General features: G+C 44.5%; 1 protein-coding gene across 1 annotated transcript in view; it reads left to right on the plus strand.

Moving 5' to 3' along the window:
- LOC133491032 (heparan-sulfate 6-O-sulfotransferase 3-B-like) overlaps positions 1-18200 on the plus strand; it is a 39683-nt gene extending 21483 nt beyond the window's left edge. The window contains exon 2 of the mRNA XM_061801873.1: positions 16985-18200. Coding sequence (XP_061657857.1) covers positions 16985-17708 — 724 coding nt within the window. The 3' untranslated portion in view covers positions 17709-18200. The remainder of the gene's footprint in view (positions 1-16984) is intronic.
- The last annotated feature ends 4911 nt before the right edge of the window (positions 18201-23111 follow it).

The raw sequence follows: 23111 nt of genomic DNA on the forward strand, positions 1-23111 counted from the left end.
AAAGCCCGACGCGCAGCCTTTGCAGAAGCTGTGTCCGCCGAACGCGGCGCCTCAGCCGGTGTGGCTGAGTTTTGGCGCCCGTGGTGGCATATAAGGAGGAGGTGGAGCCAAAGACAAAGACAAAGAAGAGGAGGAAACCGGATCCAGCGTCAGAAGAAAAAGAGGAATGCACAGAGCCTACAACTGAGTGTAGGGACTTTGAATGTTGGGACTATGACAGGAAAAGCTCAGGAGTTGGTTGACATGATGATTAGGAGAAAGGTTGATATTCTGTGCATCCAAGAGAGCAGGTGGAAAGGTAGTAAGGCTAGAAGTTTGGGAGCAGGGTTTAAATTATTCTACCACGGAGTAGATGGGAAGAGAAATGGAGTACGGGTTATTTTAAAGGAAGAGCTGGCTAAGAATGTCTTGGAGGTGAAAAGAGTATCAGATCGAGTGATGAGACTAAAATTTGAAATTGAGGGTGTTATGTACAATGTGGTTAGCGGCTATGCACCACAGGTAGGATGTGACCTAGAGTTGAAAGAGAAATTCTGGAAGGAACTAGATGAAGTAGTTCTGAGCATCCCAGACAGCGAGAGAGTTGTGATTGGTGCAGATTGTAATGGACATATTGGTAAAGGAAACAGGGGCGATGAAGAAGTGATGGGTAAGTACGACATCCAGGAAAGGAACTTTGAAGGGCAGATGGTGGTGGACTTTGCAAAAAGGATGGAGATGGCTGTAGTGAACACTTATTTCCCGAAGAGGGAGGAGCATATAGTGACCTACAAGAGCGGAGGTAGAACCACGCAGGTGGATTATATTTTGTGCAGATGATGTAATCTGAAGGAGGTTACTGACTGTAAAGTAGTGGTAGGGGAGAGTGTAGCTCGACAGCATAGGATGGTAGTATGTAGGATGATTCTGGTGGTGGGTAGGAAGATTAAGAAGACAAAGGTAGAGCAGAGAACCATGTGGTGGAAGCTGAGAAAGGAAGAATGTTGTGCGGCCTTCCGGAAAGAGGTGAGACAGGCTCTCGATGGACAACCGAAGCTCCCGGAAGACTGGACGACGACAGCCGAGGTGATCAGAGAGACAGGCAGGAGAGTACTTGGTGTGTCATCTGGTAGGAAAGGGGAGAAGGAGACTTGGTGGTGGAACCCCAAAATACAGGGAGTCATACAAGGAAAGAAATTAGCGAAGAAGAAGTGGGATACTGAGAGGACTGAAGAGAGGCGAAAGGAGTACATCGAGATGCGACGTAGGGCAAAGGTAGAGGTGGCAAAGGCTAAACAAGAGGCATATGAAGACATGTACACCAGGTTGGACACGAAAGAAGGAGAAAAGGATCTCTACAGGTTGGCCAGACAGAGGGATAGAGATGGGAAGGATGTGCAGAAGGTTAGGGTGATTAAGGATAGAGATGGAAATGTGTTGTCTGGTGCCGGTAGTGTGCTAAATAGATGGAAAGAATACTTTGAGAAGTTGATGAATGAAGAAAATGACAGAAAAGGAAGAGTTGAAGAGGCAAGAGTGAAGGACCAGGAAGTGGAAATGATTACTAAGGGGGAAGTCAGAAAGGCACTACAAAGGATGAAAAATGGGAAGGCAGTTGGTCCTGATGACATACCGGTAGAGGTATGGAAGCAATTTGGAGAGATGGCTGTGGAGTTTTTGACCAACTTATTCAACAGAATACTAGCGGGCGAAAAGATGCCTGAAGAATGGAGGAAAAGTGTTCTAGTTCCCATTTTTAAGAACAAAGGGGATGTTCAGAGCTGTGGGAACTATAGAGGAATAAAGTTGATGAGCCACACAATGAAGTTATGGGAAAGAGTAGTGGAGGCTAGACTCAGGACAGAAGTAAGTATCTGCGAGCAACAGTATGGTTTCATGCCTAGAAAGAGTACCACAGATGCATTATTTGCCTTGAGGATGCTCGTGGAAAAGTACAGAGAAGGTCAGAAGGAGCTACATTGTGTCTTTGTGGATCTAGAGAAAGCCTATGACAGAGTACCAAGAGAGGAACTGTGGTACTGCATGCGTAAGTCTGGTGTGGCAGAGAAGTATGTTAAAATAGTACAGGACATGTATGATGGCAGCAGAACAATGGTGAGGTGTGCCTTAGGTGTGACAGAGGAATTTAAGGTGGAGGTGGGACTGCATCAGGGATCAGCTCTGAGCCCCTTCCTGTTTGCAGTGGTAATGGATAGGCTGACAGATGAGGTTAGACTGGAATCCCCTTGGACCATGATGTTCGCAGATGATATTGTCATATGCAGTGAAAGCAGGGAGCATGCAGAGGAACAATTGGAAAGATGGAGACATGCACTGGAAAGTAGAGGAATGAAGATTATCCGAAGTAAAACAGAATATATGTGCGTGAATGAGAAAAGTGGAGGGGGAAGAGTGAGGCTACAGGGAGAAGAGATAGCGAGGGTGGACGACTTCAAATACTTGGGGTCAACAATACAGAGCAATGGAGAGTGTGGTCAGGAAGTGAAGAAACGGGTCCAAGCAGGTTGGAACAGCTGGCGAAAGGTGTCTGGTGTGTTATGTGACAGAAGAGTCTCTGCTAGGATGAAGGGCAAAGTTTACAAAACAGTGGTGAGGCCGGCCATGATGTACGGATTAGAGACGGTGGCACTGAAGAAACAACAGGAAGCTGAACTGGAGGTGGCAGAAATGAAGATGTTGAGGTTCTCGCTCGGAGTGACCAGGTTGGATAGGATTAGAAATGAGCTCATTCGAGGGACAGCCAAAGCTGGATGTTTTGGAGACAAGATTCGAGAGAGCAGACTTCGATGGTTTGGACATGTTCAGAGGCGATAGAGTGAGTATATTGGTAGAAGGATGCTGAGGATGGAGCTCCCAGGCAAAAGAGCGAGAGGAAGACCAAAGAGAAGGTTTATGGATGTGGTGAGGGAAGACATGAGGGCAGTTGGGGTTAGAGAGGAAGATGCAGGAGATAGGCTAAGATGGCAAAAGATGACACGCTGTGGCGACCCCTAACGGGACAAGCCGAAAGGAAAAGAAGAAGAAGAAGAAGGAGCCGAGCTATGTTGCTTTTAGGGGTAGGTTCAAAGTCGCCGCAGTACGCGATGAACACTATCGAGACATTGTTGGCTGGGCGACGCGCACATCTACACATTTCATACGCGGATCTTTTGTTACGTTATGAGAGAGACCGATTACGTGGTCCGCCCCAAACTATTAATTTTTTTTAGTAGCTGTATGCGCACATCAACATATTTCATACGCGGATCTTTTGCTACATTATGAGAGAGACCTATTACGTGGTCCGCCCCAAACTATTGTTTTTTTTTTTTGGAGCTGTATACACACCTACCTGTTATTTGGAACCGACGTAGCTCTCGTCCTCTGCACCCGTGCAATCCATTTTTCACAACGAACAAACTTATGAAGGGTAATTCCATTCTCCCGAGTGTTCAAGCAATGTCCACCATTGCAATGAGCCGGCATTTTGGCTAACACGAAGGAACAACGAGCTACCTTCCCGGAGGTAAAACTAATGAAAAGAAACGAGTGCACCAGGGGGCGCTGCTGTCCTTTGCGTCACTTCCTGCTTCTTCTCGAAAACAAATCCCTGAGAGCATTTTCATGGCGGGAAGTTACAAAAAGCTGTATACGTCAAAATCATGTTTTGTGGTGAAAAAACACATGGGACCATATTGGCTGTGGGTTTTTCATCAATAATATACCAAAAATCATCCATTTCATGACAGGCCCACTTTAACTAGGGATCTGTCGATAATTTTCAATAATCAAATTAGATTTTTTATTTCTTGGGCAATTTCATCTTTATTTCGGAATAGTACCATCGATTTGCCAGTCGCTCGTTCCTGTCAATGTGAATAGCATTTAGGGATTTAAATGGCAAGTCTGAGCTCCAGTACATGTCCAAACAGCCCTTGTGTTTTCTGGTAGCCTTTTCTTTTTTCTCTTCCATCTGGTCCAAAATAGCACCTTGTACTGTATATACCAAGAATGAAGAGCGTCTCTCCCTTCATTGCACACCATGGGTTGTGTTTCAAAGTGGAATGAGGGCTATTCATTTAGTATTGTACACACAAAGAGTGTGTGGTTGTCCCTCACTATTAGTTGTTTAGGTTCTCTCTGCTTGCTATAATGTGAGACCTTTAAAGTCAATCCAATCTCCTGTTCATTGGTTATTCCCAAACATTTTGCATTGGAAATATTCTTTTTCGAGGATCATGACAGCCAACATAAATCCCTTAGAAACCACTTTATGACTTTTCTGTCACACAACTATAAAATAATGTTAAGACACAAAAAAGAAAAAGAAATTGGAGTCTCAGTGCTTTGAATTCAAATGTATTCTTGACCAAATTTACTTGTTTTTTCATTGTTTACTTCTTCTTCTCTTAACTACAACCCTTTTTAATTGTTTGCCATAGATAAGTAACCCATGCAGATAATTATTTGTTTCCCGCTAATGCTGATATCCTGCACCAACCAAAGCCAAAATTAAAAGCTCTTTCTGACCTAAAAAAAAAAAATCTGTGGATCAATGGTTTTCCTATTTAAACCAAAAATATTAAGGAAAATCTTACCAGTTATTATCCCTGCAGGTGGCATGGCGGAAGAGGGGTGAGCACATGCGTATTACAGTTCTGACTGTAGATGTTTGTGGTTTGAATGCAGTCACCAGTATTCCTCGATGGAATTTGCATGTCCTCTTCATCCTCACATGTTTTTTTTCAGTAATTAAATCATTAGTTACTGCACAATATACTTATTTTATGTATTTCAAGCAGCAGCTTTAATGAGTTTCCCTTGTTACTGAAGAGAGCATATACTAAGTGTTTCGTTTTTCCTCATGTCAGCCACTAATTCTTCGCACGGAGCCATACCTCTTCAAATCTCTGTGTAAGTGCGTCTTTAACAGTTTTGGTCTTAAGTGTGCAAGTAATCAACACTCTTCGTGAATGTGAAGTCTACATCTTGTCTTGGCAAGTCACTTCCGCTACTAATATAGCAGGTAGCAAGAATGTGTTTAACCAAGGGCAAAGCTAACACAAAGAATCACATTGGACTTTCCATTTAAAGGTCAAGTGTCATAAAATGGATGATTTTTAGTATGTTATTAATGAAAAAAACGGCAGCCGGCATGGATCCATACGTTTTTTCACCACAAAACATGATTTTGACGTACATGGCTTTTTGTAACTCCTGCCATAAAAATCCTTTCGAGGGATTTTTTTTTTAGAAGAAGCAGAAAGTGACATATGGGGCAGGAGCGCCCTCCAGCGGACTCGTTTGTTTCTATTAGTTTTACCAGCAGAAGCTAGATCGTTGTTCCTTCGTGTTAGCCAAAATGTTGGCTTGTTGCATTGCTGGATATTGCTGGAACACTTGGGAGGATGGATTTACCCTTCATTAGTTTCCAAGATACCCACTTTGTGGTGAAAAATGGATTTCACAGGTGCAAAGGACGAGAGCTTTTCATGCCTAGAAAGAGTACCACAGATACATTATTTGCCTTGAGGATGGTAGTAGAAAAGTATAGAGAAGGTCAGAAGGAGCTACATTGTGTCTTTGTGGATCTAGAGAAAGCCTATGACAGAGTACCAAGAGAGGTACTGTGGTACTGCATGCGTAAGTCTGGTGTGGCAGAGAAGTATGTTAAAATAGTACAGGACATGTATGATGGCAGCAGAACAATGGTGAGGTGTGCCTTAGGTGTGACAGAAGAATTTAAGGTGGAGGTGGGACTGCATCAGGGATCAGCTCTGAGCCCCTTCCTGTTTGTGGTGGTAATGGTTAGGCTGACAGATGAGGTTAGACTGGAATCCCCTTGGACCATGATGTTCGCAGATGATATTGTGATATGCAGTGAAAGCAGGTAGCATGCAGAGGAACAATTAGAAAGATGGAGGCGCGCACTGGAAAGGAGAGGAATGAAGATTAGCCGAAGTAAAACAGAATATATGTGCGTGAATGAGAAAGGTGGAGGGGGAAGAGTGAGGCTACAGGGAGAAGAGATAGCGAGGGTGGACGACTTCAAATATTTAGGGTCAACAATCCAGAGCAACGGTGAGTGTGGTAAGGAAGTGAAGAAACGGGTCCAAGCAAGTTGGAACAGCTGGCGGAAGGTGTCTGGTGTGTTATGTGACAGAAGAGTCTCTGCTCGGATGAAGGGCAAACTTTACAAAACAGTGGTGAGGCCGGGCATGATGTACGGATTAGAGACGGTGGCACTGAAGAAACAACAGGAAGCAGAACTTGAGGTGGCAGAAATGAAAATGTTGAGGTTCTCGCTCGGAGTGAGCAGGTTGGATAGGATTAGAAATGAGCTCATTAGAGGGAGAGCCAAAGTTGGATGTTTTGGAGACAAGATTCGAGAGAGGAGACTTCGATGGTTTGACATGTTCAGAGGCGAGAGAGTGAGTATATTGGTGGAAGGGTGCTGAGGATGGAGCTGCCAGGCAAAAGAGCGAGAGGAAGACCAAAGAGAAGGTTTATGGATGTGGTGAGGGAAGACATGAGGGCAGTTGGGGTTAGAGAGGAAGATGCAGAAGATAGGCTAAGATGGAAAAAGATGACACGCTGTGGCGGAAAAGAAGAAGAAGAAGAAAGGACGAGAGCTTCGTGGGTTGCAAATGACAGGTAGGTGTGTATACAGCTACTAAAAAAAATAATAGTTTGGGGCGGTCCATGTAACCGGTCTCTCATAACGTAACAAAAGATCCACGTATGTATGACAGGCATGCTAAATGTGTTGTCGGACGGCTTCCGCGTCGGGCTTGCTGGCAAAGGCTGCTCCGTCGGCTCGCCAGTGAAGGCTGCCGCGTCAGCTCGCGAACGGTAGCGGCTATGAACAACTCTCCCGACAATGGCGCACTCAGCCACGTGCAACGACAACGGCGTAAAGCAGCCCGGCTCGGCTCAGTGATAAGCCACCTCTGTGCCAACAATGAGCCACCCTGCCCGAGGCGCCGCGTCCACCGGTCACAGCTTTGACGAAGGCTGCCACGTCGGGCTCGCGGACGGCGGCAGCTATGAACAGCGCTGCCGGCAATGGTGCACTCAGCCATGTGCGACGACAACACCGTAAAGTGCCCTGGCTTGGCAGTGTTCTCATCGTGGACGGCTGTGGGTCTGAACAACGCCGTGAAGTGGCCCGGTTCGACGCCATGATAAACCACCTTGCTAAGCCAGGAAGTCCGAGCCAGCCACCGGCCTTGTCAGCCAGGTTGGCTCATCGCAGCCACCCACCGGCTTGTCAGCCGTGGTGGCTCGTCGCGGCGTGGGTGTTCGTCTCCCACACTAGGGCCCATAGCGTGTTTTCAATGGCGAATGTCCAGGGTGACGTCACGGACAGGAGATGCAGCCAATATGGCGACCACTTGGATGTCGAATGACACTTCCGCAACTTTGCGCATGGGTGATGCGCTCTCCGCTCATATTTATTTTTTCGTATAGACATTGAAGTGAATAATGTTATATGTATTTTTCATTACAATACCTATTTTCGAATGTTTATAGGGATGACACTTGACCTTTAAAGAGGATAAACTAAATGAGTTTAGCTCAAGACCTTCAATGTAAGTTGATTAGTGTCCTTGATGCATTTGTAGTTGAATTAAGAAAGCAAATGTGGATATTTTTGTGGGAGATGGCTTTGCTCTTTTTTAAGGCAGTTCAGATGGTGAGAGGGGAACAGCCATGACAAAGGGAGAACCTGATTCATTGTGTTATTCTTTCGCCAATCCCTTGTTAAAATAAAGTTTATTCATTCATTCATCTTGTACCACATATCTGAGGTCAGATGAAGGAGGCAATAGATTTTACAGGGATGCCCAGACTTCCCTTTCCCCAGCCACTTAAGCCATTGACCCTGACCGTTGAGGGACACCATAGGTCAAATAAGACACACCTCTAATCCTAACTCTGTGATTGGACTCCAGCTTGCTTGAACCCTGAGTCCAATTAACTCTTGGGAAATCTGTAGCCTGGAGTTAACTTACTGTTTCCTGTGTCCTTTAAAGCCCCACTGACACGTACGTTGTATCTTCTGCCATGAAAATCCTCTCGAGGGATTTGTTTTGGGGAAGAAGTAGGAGGTTATCAGCAGGAGCGCACTCAGGCGGCCTCGTGTATTTATACCACTTTTACCTGCGGGAAGGTAACTCTTTGTTTCTTTGTGTTAGCCAAAGTGCCGTCTCGTTCTATTGCTGGATATTGTTCGAACACTCGGGAGGGTGGATTTACTCTTCAAACGTTTCCAAAAGGCCCGGTTCATCGTGAAAATGGATTGCACAGGTCCAAAGGACGAGAGCTTCGTGGGTTGTACGAGTTGTTTATATAGCTATTAAAAAAATAGTTGGGGGGGGGATGTAATCCTTCGTCCAGCGAATGGCCGGTCGTGAGCGAGCTCCGGCGGCGAGTGACCGGCTGCGAGTGAGCTCTGGCGGCGAGCGACCGGGCAGCGAGTGACCTGTGGCGAGCGAGCTCAAGTGGCGGGCTGTGAGCAAGCTCCGGCAGCTGGCCCTGAGCGAGCTTGGGCGGCGAGCGACCTGGCGGCGAGCGACCGGCGGCGGCTGATTACGCTTCATACTGTCATACATACTGTCGGGGAGTCTGTTGTTAGTTAAAAGTGATGAGCATATCATCTAAATATGGCTCAAAACAATAGGGTAACATTGCCCCGGTCACACCACTCGATTCTGAGATGTTCTCTTCGAAAATAGCTTCCGTGTCCCATAGCAGGAGCCACTACGTGTTTTCAATGGTGATTGTCCCAGTGTGAGGCCTGCTGATGACTTTGCAGACAATATGACTACTGCTTGTTCAATGAGACTTCCGCAACTTTGCGCATGGATGGCATGCTCTCCGCTCATATTATTATTTTTTTGGTATATTATATGTATGTGATATGTATTTTTCATTACGGTATCTTTCACAATGTATATATGGATGTCAGTGGGGCTTTAATTTAAAAACTGAAAGTATTAATTGTTTGCATGGTATTAATTTAAAAATACTGTTTATTCTTGTTCTTTAGGTAAAGATCAGACTACATTTTATGGTGAATTTATGCAGAAATTTCAGAAATTCTAAAGGCTTCATGTATTTTGTTTCTTTGATATGCAGTATTTCACCTTGCGTTGGATGAAGCACATGAACTCACTGTTTGTTTAGATATGCACATTTGATTAATAATTTGTTGCATTTTTGGTCAATATAGTTGTCATAGCCTTTGTTGTGTGCTCCAGACCCTTGCAATAAAGCAGTAATAAAATTGACCCATTTATCTGTTTAATTTTTATTCCGGCACCGCAGTGGATGACTGATCTGCCTCACAGTTCTGAGGATCTCACCTGTGTGCAGTTTGCATGTAATCCACGTGCCTGTGTGAAATTTCTCCGGGTTAGGGTTAGGTTCCTCCTATCTTTCAAAAATGTGCATAATAGGTTAAACGAAGACTCAAAATTGTCGGTAGGTCCGAATGTGAGTGCAAATAATTGTTTGTCTATATCTGCCATACAATTTGCCCCAGAGCATGTTTTGACTGCCAGGCTTCCACGTAGTTCTTTTGGTGCAACCCAGCATTCTTTTTCCTCCAAAAATAATAGTTTCCGTTTTTACCAAAAACTTCTATTTTGGTTTAATCTGATTTTATTTTATGGATCGTCCAATTGGTCTCTAGCAAACGTCTGATGAGTCAGGGTATGCACTGGCTTAAGCACGGGGACACTGGCGGCGTAGTGTTACTGATGGAAGGTTTTGTTACTTTTATCCCGCCTCTCTGCAGGTAATCTACTAGGTCTACCAGTGTGGTTTTGGGATTTTTGCTCACCGTTATTGTGATCATTTTGACCCCAGGAGCTGAGATCTTGCGTGAAGTGGTCTTGTAAGTCTTCCATTTACAAATACTTTGTCCCACAGTTGATTTCTTCACACCAAGCTTCTTCCCTGTTGCAGATTCAGTGTTCCCAGCTTTGTGCGGATCTGCAATTTTGTTTTCAGGTCTTCTGTGACAGCGCTTATGGCTAGAGTGGAGTTTGGAGTGTGAACGGGGTTATGAGTACTTGTGTTTTATACTGATAATGAGTTCAAACACATGCCATTAATACAGGTAACAAGTGAAAGACGGAGTAGCCTCTTAAAGAAGGTCACAGGTCTGTGAGAGCCAGAAATGTTGCTTATTTTCCATCATAATTTGCTCATAAATTATTTATAAATCTGTTGGCTTCATCAAGCCGCAATGTCCAACTCTCACTGAAGTGGTTCACAGCCAAGTGTGAAGCAGCTGGGATGACAATCAGCAGATCCAAATCTGAGACCATAGTCCTGAGTCAAAAAAGGGTGGCGTGCCCTCTCCACGTCAGGGATGAGATCCTCCGCCCAGTGGAAGAGTTCAAGTATCTTAGGGTTCTCGTGTGAGGGAAGAATGGAGTGGGCGATCGACAGGTGGATCGGTGCAGCGTCTGTAATGATGCGGACTTTATATCGGTCATTTTTGGCATTGAGGGAGCTAAGTCGAAAGGTGAAGCTCTCAATTTACCGGTCGATCTGTTTCTACCCTCACCTCGTCATGGTCACGAGCTGTGGGTCATGAACGAAAGAACAAGATCTGGGATACAAGCGGCTGAATGGAGTTTTCCTGCGCAGGCTTTAGATTAGGGGATGTTGTCTTTCATCACCAACTGTGGGCCTCTGATGCCCTTTGAGATTCTTTTGTGATTAAGGTCTATACAAATAAACTTGACTTAACGTGCTGGCAGCAGGGAGTTACAAGCTGTACTGACCCTTGTATTTTTATGCTTTTCACATAATCATTTGTGTGACGCTTCTTGGAGAATCTCACTGCTTGACAGATGGCACGTTATTGGAAGTTACCGCCTCCTTCGTCAGGGTGAGGAGGGGCCACTGAAGTCGCGAGAACCTCTGCGGGAGGACCGGTGAGTCAGTCAGGGTGTCAGGCTATGAAGTGGGCAAGATGAGGAAGCAGCGTTTCTGCTTACTTTCACAACTTGCAAATGGAAGCGGAGCAGGAAAAGGCTGACTCTGATTGGCTGCGGTTACGCACATTTTTGCCATTTTTGATTGAGGAGTTAAAAATTAAAAAGTTAAAAATTACTTGTAATATTGCTACATTATTTGTTATATATTAAAATGTGACATTTTGGAACAGATTTTAGCAAGCATCACAGGTTGACACAAATGATTTGCTTTCGCCATGTGGCCCCTGGTTTTTATGCTTTTATGATATCCACTCAATACTCCTTTTGTCTCAGACGTGTTCATTGAGCATTAAAATACATTTTTTGGTTTTAACAGATTTTTTTAACCTGACCCGTTCAGCTGCATGGCCTTGCAGAATGGTGGATATGTATCTTTTTTGTGTTGGAGAAGTTTGGATGTGTAACTGGAGTTTGAAAAAAAACCCCTCTGCTAGGGTTGGACATTGAGAATCAAGAACCAATTGAAACTGGGACTAACATTCTTGTTCTCCCGGAATCGTAAATCAAAATCAAAAAAGAAAAAAATCATTTCCTCATTTCAACGCCTAGTCCTTCAGCCATAAAGAAAAAATGGCAAAAAGCACCAATGGAAGTACCCTAAACCACCAAAACAAAACAGGCACAATGATGTTGATTTTAACTTTGTTCAAATGAATGACCAGCTGCCTAAGTGGAGCGATTGGAATAAGATTATACAGTACTGCATTGTGAAAAGTTTATTTCCCATGTCTAGCATTTGACGCACTCCAAACTTCAGCCTACACTTCACGAATCATCAGTGAAGTCAACTCTCAGTCAGTTGAGTCTATCGGCCAATGCACCAATGCGGTGCCATGCCAGGAGGGGCACGGGTGACCTTGGGAAACATGCTTTTTTTGGGCCGCACTAGAATTAAGTGTAATTGCACATCCACTACAGTAGCTGGCAGTGGCGCTCTCCTTGTCAGAGTGTGCGCAGGGAGTTTTATCCTCTGCTACCCGCTGCTATTTTTCAGATTTTGTAATTATTCTGATGTTCATTAAAAATGCAGCCAGAGAGAAAATGGTTTGAGGGGACAGCCAGATCAAGTTCTTTGTGCTTGAGGGGTGTGGACAACGACTTGCCATTACAGAAAAGGGCAGGTCAGGAGAGGATGTGAGAAATGACCAAGTCAGTGCTACTGATGAGTGGTAAAGTGAAATTATTTATAGTAACTCAAGACCTGTAAGAGCCTGTGAGTTGATATGTTCATATAACCCGTATTGCTATTAGCTATCCCAGCCCAACCAATTAAAGCCACCAATGTGTCTATCGAACAAGAGTTAATGAACACCATATCATATGCATGTTTTTTTAACTGGTGTATGAAGTTGCTGAGGTGGCACAATGAGGAGGGTGGGCCTGGCATCCACCAAGCTTGTTCATCAGGGGATCCAAGCGGAGGATGTCACCCACACCCCAGGACCCTGAGTTGTCCCCAGTTCAACCGAAGTTCCCCGACCAGTCTCAAAGAGAGGAGCAAAGGGCCACCCCACCAACCCCCACCACTACACACACATCCAGTGCGCCCCACCACCGACACCCCGCCTATAGAACGCGGGGGCCCCAGCCACCAACAAGGACCAACACATGAGACAGCCCCCACCTGAAAATAAGATAACCCCAATCCTAACCCTGTCAAAAGCGAGCCCAGGTTCACTGCCCATTTTGACCAAGGACAGGCCAAAAGAGGGGAAAGGAAGGTGGGACACCAAGTGGAGGAAGAGGGTTGGACCCCTTACCTACAACTGAAAGGGGTGGTGGGGGCGCAGGCCCCAGCAATCCAGTTAGCATAAATGTGAATACCCACTACCCACCCTGTTACTATGGTTACAAGGTCCCTGACTGGCAACCATTATCCCCGCAGTGTAATTGCGTGCGATGGGTGTCTTGGATTGGATTGGTAGACAGGTGGGGGTGAGGCGTGATAGTCGCAAGGCAATGATGACCCGTAACCGTCACCCTTACCTAGGCAAAAGCATGTGTGAATGTATGTGCTGAATTAAACATCCATGGGGGAAAGACATAGCAGAAGCAGAGAGCAGGCCAGAGTGATGCAACACCTGGCCAATGGTCCTTCCAAGCCTGACACTGCTGACCACCCCCAGTAGTTGGATGTATGGTGGATTAAAACTGGAGGACTGGCAGGGCAGAAAGGTGGCTGGGGTGGGGGTCAACCAAACCGGAAAATAGCTTAAATATCCCACTATGCACCCCTGCACCCATGCCTGAAACGCCCCGCTGACTTCAAATTGATGCTGTGGGTTGAACAAAATTGGTGCATAAACTGTAAGTAGCCCGGGGCCTGGGAGATTGACGTCTGGTTTTGAAAGTGCATCAGAACAAGCATTCACCTAAATCCCTTGTCTTCTTTATTTTCTATGAGTGATGGTGCAAAAACAAAACAACACACAATACCTCCATTGTTATTGGCCCATCCTCTATCCCTCACAAATATATTAGAGAACTTGGGACATTTACCATTATCAACAGGTCAAGATGAAAGTGTCAGCGCAGAATTGGGTGGTTCCTTATTGATCCAGTTAACTTGTGGTCATCACTAGACAGCTGATATCAGCAGGAGTGTGTGTGTGAGTGTGTGTGTGTGTGTGTGTGTGTATTTGTGTGTATGTTTATCCCTATTTTCATGGTCCATAATTCACTTACCTTCTGATGGCTATTATTTGTTTCTACTGTATTAGGCTTTTGTAGTCATCATTGGGGGTAAGAATTGAAAAACAGTTTTGACAATTGACAATTTACCAATTCCACTGGATCCTCATTGGTGATGCTTTTGTTTCAAAGCACAATCTCAGGTTTTGTCAGGGCCACAAGAACTATGCTCAGGCCACCACTCAACCACCCTACCCTACTCTGTTATTTACTAGAAAAAGTCTAGACCAGACATCATTTTGAAAAAATAATAAAATAAAATTTGGTGTGGAGGATTGTGTACTGTGCGGGTCATTTCCCCCCATAAAACTATTAAATTGAATCAATAAGCAGAATTGACAATGGCATTGCTATTGATAAAATCGTATCAATCCCCACCCTTAGTCATCGTTTTGCACCCTTCCATATACAAACTAAAAGCTGTTTCCAATATTTTACCTCTACAGTAAAGGCAACCAAATCGAGTACTATCACCACTTTTAGTATGCCACGGATTATTTGTACTCTACTGAAAACTAAAATCACAATACCAGAGGCAAGAGGCTAAGTGACTCGCCATAATGTGTTATTAATTTTTTATGTCTCAAAGTATTTTCTGTCAAAATGGCTGTCTATTGTGATACAAGAGCAGCTCCAACTACTGGAGACAAATTCCCTGTGTGTTTTTGACATACAATAGTACAAAGGAAAAAAAGAGAATTATCATTCTTATTCAAACATAATATGCATATTTTTTGACAGACATTAATCCATCCATCCTTCCATCCATTTTCTGAGCCGCTTATCCTGAGAAGGATCATGGGAGTGCTGGAGCCGATCCCAACTATCTTCAGGCAGGAGGCGGGGTACAGCCAGTTGCAGGACACATAGAAACAAATAATCATCCGCACTCACATTCACAGCAATGGGGCAATTTAGTCTTCAATCAACCTACCATCCATGCTTTGGGGATGTGGGAGGAAATCTGAGTACTCAGCAAAAATCCACGCAGGCACCGGGAGAACATACAAGCTCCGCACAGGCAGGGCCGGGATTTGAACCCATCCACAGAACTGTGAGGCAGACACTTTTACCAGTTGTCCACCATGTCGCCGCAAACATTAATATTTAATATTAATATTAGAGCAATATTGTACCTCTTACAATCTCATTACCGTAATTTCTGGCCTACAGAGCACACCTGATTATAAGCCTCACCCAGTACATTTGTAAAGGAAATACCATTTGGTACATACATAAGCCACACCTGTGTAAAAGCAGCAAGAGCCCACTTTGAAACCCACATTGAAACACGAGATATCTACAAAGAAAGACAGTACACAGAAAGAGTTTTCCAAGTGTTAATACGTTAGCTTAACATAGCAACAAGGTACAAAGAGGGCTGGTAAAAAAAACAAAAAAAAAACAGCCACGGCAGCTACACAGTAGCAACACGGTAGCACAGCAATAACAGGTCTGGTTAAAAAAAAAAACGTACCTAAATCACTGAGACGTGGCAGTAACACAGCAGCAACATGCTAGCACGGCGCTAACGCAAGCGCACTGCTAACAAGGCCAGTGTGACGGTCTGAGTGCTTCCCAGTGCTGAAAAGTCCCCTCGTGATTAATGTGCATGCGTTACTAACAGGGGAACTCTTGGTACGTAGTAGACGCTTACTGGGAAATCCCCCGCTCTCATAGTTCCCCTTCTTCTACATAGAGGCAGCTAACATACATTTATATCTTAACCGTAACCCTAACCTAACCTTAAAACAAAAATATACACTGTACGTTCGCTGTGTTTGTCTTTCTGAGACGTCCATAGTGAACATGAACACTTGGCGAATGGCACACGTTGAAGCATGGATGCGGATGTTTCACACTGGCCCGAAGTTTACAAAATATACACGCATGCACATTAATAGACGTGCGTGCGCATTAATCACAAGAAGACTTTTCAGCGCCGGGAGCACTCAGACCATCACACCAGTTAAAAAAAAGCATACCGGTAAAAATCACTGAGACACGGCAGTAACACAGCAGCAACATGCTAGCACAGTGCTAACGCTAGCACGGCCCTAAGGGCCAGTTAAAAAAACAAAAACATACCAGTAAAAGTCACTTCCTCGGCACATATATTCCACCGGTCTCACTCTTACCTTTTCCACTCGAGTGCCCCCTTGCAGCTGTTGGAAAAAAATGCACAAATCACTGCAGAAGCCACAGGGTTGAAAGCGTGTAGAAAAAGTCTCGGCTTACAGGCCGGAAATTAGGGTACTTGCCCCTGTACGTTTAGGTCAGTGAGTGTAAAACATATGGCAGCTGATTTGATTTTTTTTTTTTTTACATCATTTCCTACATTGGAGACATTTTATCATACGGCATTTCCATATTCTGCAGCCCAGAACATGTTACTGTAAGATCACACATCTGAATTGGAATGAAACGTAAATTTGAAATTCCTTGGGGTGAGGGGGTTGATGTTTTTTTTTTTTTTTTTTGGTGTTTGCCTCATTGTGATTTGTATTTTCACAAGAAAGACAATCATGTGCTGGAAGGGGCCTTGTCAGGCTAGCATTTTTCCTGCGGTGTCTCTGAAGCTTTAGTACTTTGTTTTACGTTTGCCTGAAAGCTCACGAGAAGAAATCTTCAATGACATGAAATAACCAGCAGTTTTTCATTTTGTTTCCGCCACTGAAAACCAGAAGGTCACCTGATCTTTGTGTACAATTTCCATTTCCTTTTTAACTATGTTTGGAAAAATACTGAAAGCTGACTCGTTGCTTCACCTGAGTGGTTCTTTGGTAATCACTCAACTCAAATGAATAATGGAGGCTGAGTTAAAAAATGATATAGCTTTCCAGAGTTCATCTTTTGTGGAAATGAACTCTGGAGGAGGTAGACGGTGTGATCAGATGAAGAAATGACAAACAACTTGCAGTGCTTTCCAACTTCTTAGCTCATAGAAACAAAAGTACTTCACATTGCATCGCTCCACAACAACAAGGTCCTGACTCAATAAGTATCAAGATGTCTGACCCACAGTCCAATAGACAATTAGATTTTGGGTGATTATGATGGCAAAAACTGGACTATTTATTTTGAACACTTAAGTCTTTTTCTGCCAATTCTGTTTAAAGATGTCTTTCAGAATCAACCCATTGCCTCCTAATGCTATCTAAAGATGGATGCAGACAACGGAGACACTTCCATGCCCTACACACACACACACACACACACACACACACAAAAGAAAAAAAATTGCAAACTGTTGCTTGATAGCCACACACCTAATCTTATCAAATTTGTCTTCCCTGCAGGAATTTCTACTACATCACCATGCTCCGCGACCCCGTATCACGCTACCTCAGTGAGTGGAAGCACGTACAGCGTGGCGCCACCTGGAAGACTGCCATACACATGTGTGATGGCCGCCCAGCCACTCAAGACGAACTTCCGGCCTGCTACAGCGGTGAAGACTGGACTGGTGTTACCTTGACAGACTTCATGAATTGCCCCTCCAACCTTGCCAACAACCGCCAAGTGCGCATGCTGGCTGACCTCAGCCTCGTCGGTTGCTACAACATGTCGTCCATGAATGAGCTGGAACGAGGCCGCGTGCTGCTTGCCAGCGCAAAGGCCAACCTGCGTAACATGGCCTTCTACGGTCTGACAGAGTACCAACGAAAGACACAACACTTATTCGAACGGACGTTCAACCTGCGCTTCATTCAGCCCTTCACTCAAATCAACAGCACGCGTGCTGCCAGTGTGGGAATCAACAAGAAAGTGCAATGGCGCATTGAGGGGCTGAATGCCCTCGACGTGGAGCTCTATGAGTATGCTAAGGAGCTTTTCCTGCAGCGATACCAGTACAACCGCCAAAAGCAGCATCAAGAGGAGCGTCTCCGACGGCGTCAGGAGAGGCAGCGTCTGCATGGGACCTACCTGGCAGAGTTTCTGAGATTCGGAGGAGATGAGGAGGAGGACATGAAGGTCCTGGCCACTACCGAGGACTATAACAGTCAGGTGGCGCGATGGTGAGGAGGACACAACAGGGACCAAACTGACTGCTGTTCTGCTCCCCGTACTTTTCTGTCAATCTGCCAAATTCTCTCATCCCCTAGTACCAGTACTTGCTTGACTGGTCGATAGGTGTCTTAATAATTATGATGGATGTATTTGGAACATTTTGTACGTGTTTGTTTCTTATGGCTATTTTGGCACTGCAGTTATAGAAATGCATTTCATTTCATGAGCAAAGCAAAATGCTTTACACATTTGGCTAGAATCTAATGTCTGCAAAAAACAATTCAGGAGTTTTGCAAAAAGTCTTTGAATAATGTGGGGTTTCAGGAAGTTCTGTGTAATGTTCTAGCGCCGTTGTTGACCATTAAAATATTGTGCTTACTCTGTGGCTAGGTCGGAAAATCAAAGCACAAACTTGACTCTCATCTTTCTTTTTTCTCCTACGAATTGACCTCCACCAATGAGAGGCAATCAAGTCTATTCCTGAGCGGAAATTGTGTCAATAAAAATTTACAGCATTATGTGGGGTAAATTTGCTCTTGATCTCTTTTTTTATGTATTATTTTATTTTAGCTATCACATTACATTGATTTCTGTCTTCAACAAATAGAAACACTCGGCCAATCACGTAAAATAGCTACAGAGCTGTTAGAATAATAGAAACTGATCCCTCAAAATGATTACACTGAGAATGCGAATCAAATTATTTTATGGAGCAGACCCATCCACCCATTATCCAAGCCGCTTATCCTCACAAGGATCACTGGATAGCCGGAGCCTATCCCAGCGAGCTTTGGGGAAAAGGTGGACTGCAACCTGAACTCGTCGCCAGTCAATTGCAGGGGCGATATTGACACCATCACTGAGCGGGAATCAATCCCTTGCTGTCCACACCAAAGTCAGGTATGACTACCACTACACCATCAGTGACTCTGGAGCAGACCCATTTCCTTAAACTATCATCCTGATACTAGAACACAGGCTGTGACAAACATTCATTAGCATTCGCATTTACACCTATGGACAATTGACCCCTCTGTAGAAATTGCATCATCCGCGTCGCTGACCAATCAGAGACCAGAGATTTGCGTAAACCACGCCCCTTTCTGGACCCACAGTTTTCTCAGACAACGTTGCATGGTCCATTATAGCTTTTGTTAGCGTTTTATCGCGTATTTGGGTTCTTTAACAATAGATATGGTTAAGAGGTGTAGTCACAGACTTTGTAATAGTGACGACAGGTATCCTGAAAGGCTAGTTGGTGGAGTTCAATTCGTACCCTTTCCAAAACCGAAGACCCAGTACGAAAGCTGTCTTCGATGGATCAAACTTTGTGGAAGACCGCATGATCAACTGAATCCATCAACCGGAACAGATATGTTTGCACAAAGGTAAGCCCTATATTTGATTTTCAATACATGTCTCATATAAATGAATTAGCAGTTCTTTGCTTGCATAATATAGCTACGTGTGAATGATTGACACACTTGATCTGTGTTGAGCGATATTTTGCGATGATCTGACTGCACAAACGTGTCTGTTCGGCGGTGAGCTAAACTAAATCGGACTAGCAGTCCTAAAAGCCTTCGACGTGCACCGAGACACCAAGACTGAAGGAAGCATGTTTGAGGACACTAAAGTAGTGATTGTCGTACTCGGTCGGGACTTACGTAGGTTCGGCACTAATTCAAGAATAATTATTGAGGGGAGCGCGTGACGTTACACAAAGAAAACGAGAGAAACAACTCGTAAATCAAGCCTCGCCTTCTTTTCCTTCATACGGCAGTTCACAAACGGCTATACAGATACATATAAAGATTCTGCACACAAGTCTGATATGTAACACGAAAATAGAAAACTGTCAATGACGAATTCGTCTTTGGGTTATAATATATTATATTATGTGGCATCTCGGTCTTCCTCTGACTCTGGAAAGATCTCGCGCCAATATCAATGGTTTCTCCGTCGATATGCATGTAAATACCATTGAAATACCGCTCGCTGAAATACTTGAAGCCCTGCTGTCTGCTTTTCAATGATATTTCACTGTTAGCTAAGAATGCGAGTGAGAAATCAGCTGGTAAATCGGACAATTTCGCTCTAGTGTCACGGACGAGACTCGGGGGTGGACCCAAATGCACGACTCAGGTGAGAGGTCAGCAGTGCGGAATAAGCCTTTATTCGTTCCAATGTCGGTTACCAGGGAGTCAGTCCAAACAAGCAGCAAGATCAGTAACGGCAGGCTTACGGGGTAGGTCGGGAGACAGGCGTTGGTCGGTACATGGGAGGTAGACGTCAGGAGTACGGTAGTGCGGGAACGAGGCATGAGAGGCAACGATCTAGCAGAGTCTCTGTCGTCCCCCGGGTCCTATATGTACTGGGTCTAATCGGAGGTCATGAGGCGCAGGTGTGACCCTTCCGATTAGACGGCCACGCCCAGCCCTGGCTGGAATCCAGGATCATGACATCTAGTCTTTTCTTCCTGCGCTGCCATTTTTGCTAATTGTTTGTCTGAGGTCAGCACACGTGGGGTGACGTCACTTCAGGAGGCGTGGTTAAGTGCCCTGTACGGAGGGGTCAATTCAGTGTCTTTTCATTACAAAATCTATGCAAGCACATAAAGAGGATCTAATCAATTTATGAACCTATGCCTTCTTTACTGTGAGGCAGATGTGCTCAGCACGCCTTATCATAAGGGTCAATTTACAGTAGTGTTGCAGTTTGAGGCACACATTGTTACATGAAACTCAGATAAAGAAACTGTTTCCAGCTAGTCACATAACGATGGCGTTTTGCTTCCTATTTTGCAGCGACATCTCCCTGATGGTGTAGTGGTACACATGCCTGACTTTGGAGCAGGCAATGTGTGATCGATTCCTGCTCAGTCATGGTGTTGATGTGTCCCCTGTGACTGACTAGCAACCAGTTCAGGGTGTAGTCTTTGCTGAGATAGGCCCTGTTACCCAACCGGGTGGTTTTGAAAATGGAATGGAATCACTCTGCTGCACTTTCAAAATAATTATTTCCCTCTTGTATATTATATGCAGATTCAATTTAATATACAGGATACTGTAGTTCATTGGCCATACTAAAATAAATCAATCAATTTTACTTAGAACACACTTTAACTACTTCTTCACTGTGCCTCCAACAAAACTAAATTATCCATCTAAAAACTGTAAAAGTGATTGCAAAGACTAGACAGGAATAGAACACAGGATTAAATATAAGTTAAAGCTCAAGTGTCGTCTAACGGATGATTTTTGGTATATTATTAATGAAAAGCCCACAGTCAATATGGTCCCATGTGTTTTTTCACCACAAAACATGATTTTGACGTATACAGCTTTTTGTAACTCCTGCCATGAAAATCCTCTCAGGAATTTGTTGTCGAGAAGAAGCAGGAAGTGACGCAAAGGACAGTGGCGCCCCCTCCTGGACTCGTTTGTTTCCATTAGTTTTACCTCCGCGAAGGTAGCTCGTTGTTCCTTCGTGTTACCCAAAATGCCGGCTCATTGCGTTGCTGGACATTGCTTGAACACTCGGGAGAATGGATTTACCATTCATAAGTTTGCAAGACACCTGGTTCATTGTGAAAAATGGATTGCACGGGTACAGAGGACGAGAGCTTCGTGGGTTCCAAATAACAGGTAGGTGTGTATACAGCTACAAAAAAAAAAAATAGTTTGGGGCGGACCACGTAATCGGTCTCTCTCATAACGTAGCAAAAGATCCGTGTATGAAATGTGTTGATGTGCGCATACAGCTACAAAAAAAAAAAAAAAATAGTTTGGGGCGGACCACGTGATCGGTCTCATAACGTAACAAAAGATCCGCGTATGAAATGTGTCGATGTGCACGTCGCCCAGCCAACAATGTCTCACTCAGCCTGCAACATAGCTCGGCTCCACCCCCTCCTTATATAGCACGGCGGGGCGAAACTCAGCCACACCGGCTGAAGAGCTGCGTTTGGCGGTCACATCTTCCGCGAAGGCTGCGCGTCGGGCTTTGTGACGGGGGCGGCTCTGAAGAACCCAGCCGAGAATGCGTTACTCAGTCGCGTGTGAGAATGAAACGCGTCAGCTCGACTGTGAACACAAAGCAGCACCGCTCGGCTCCTTCATAAGCCACTCCGACCGGCTGCGATGAGCTACGATGGCTCATCTCCGCTGCGGAAGTGGATTGGATGGGGATATGGTTTGGCCATGATCGCATATCATCTGAATGTGGCTCGAAACAATAGTGTAATATTGCCCCGTTAACTTCACTCGGTTGTTTGGTGATGTCCTTTTCAAAAAGAGCTTCGGTGTCAGAAGGGGCGTCGGAAAAGTCAGAATATCTCTGTTGTACGGCTTCCATAGTAGCAGGCACGGCGGAAGTGACGATGATGTCAAGGACAGAGGACACGACTAATATGGCAACTTGGATGTAGAGGGACACTCAATTGCGCAACTTTGCGCATGGATGACGCACGATCCGCTTACATTTATTTTTTCGTATAGACATTGAAGTGAATACTGTTATATGTATTTTTCATTCTTCTTCTTCTTTTCCTTTCGGCTTGTCCCGTTAGGGGTCGCTACAGCGTGTCATCTTTTGCCATCTTAGCCCATCTCCTGCATCTTCCTCTCTAACCCCAACTGCCCTCATGTCTTCCCTCACCACATCCATAAACTTTCTCTTTGGTCTCTCTTTCGTTTTCAATGGCGGAACTGACAATGACGTCAAGGACAGATGACGCGACTAATATGGCGACCACTTGGATGTCGAGGGACACTCAATAGCGCAACTTCCTCGCTCACTTTTTTTTTTCGTATAGACATTGAAGTGAATACTGTTATATGTATGTATTCATTCCAATATCTATTTTAGAATGTTTATAGGGATGTCACCCGCACTTTAATGTTGATGGGCGGCAAGGTGGACAACTAGTTAGCATATCGTCCCCACAATCCTGAGTAACTGGGTTCAAATGCAGCCTCATCTGTATAAGTTTGCCTGTTCTCCATTTGCCTGCATGGGTTCTCTGTGGGTACTTCAGTTTCCTCCCACATTCCCAAAAACATGCATGGTTGGTTTCATGTGTTATCTTTTCTTGTCGCAAATGTTTATTTTCAATATTTTGCATTCCATGTTCCTATGGCTTGCACGTAGTCTTTATGTTACTTTGACATTTGTAGTACAAGTTTCACTAATGTAATTGAGGACTGGTAAAATACATTAACCAAAAACTTTTCTTTTCAAGTAAATGTGAAAGTTGTTCTTCAATATAACACTTAGCCTTTCATAAAAGCCTGCCAGGCATTGTTCAACTTCTGTGCTTGTATTTCCTTCCATTGTTACATACAATTCCACACCAATAGCTTACGAATGATGGTTTTAAAAAGACATTTTCCTCATGTTCCACACTATTGTTGG

This window comes from Syngnathoides biaculeatus, chromosome 2 (assembly GCF_019802595.1).
Source record: "Syngnathoides biaculeatus isolate LvHL_M chromosome 2, ASM1980259v1, whole genome shotgun sequence".
Lineage (NCBI taxonomy): Eukaryota > Metazoa > Chordata > Actinopteri > Syngnathiformes > Syngnathidae > Syngnathoides > Syngnathoides biaculeatus.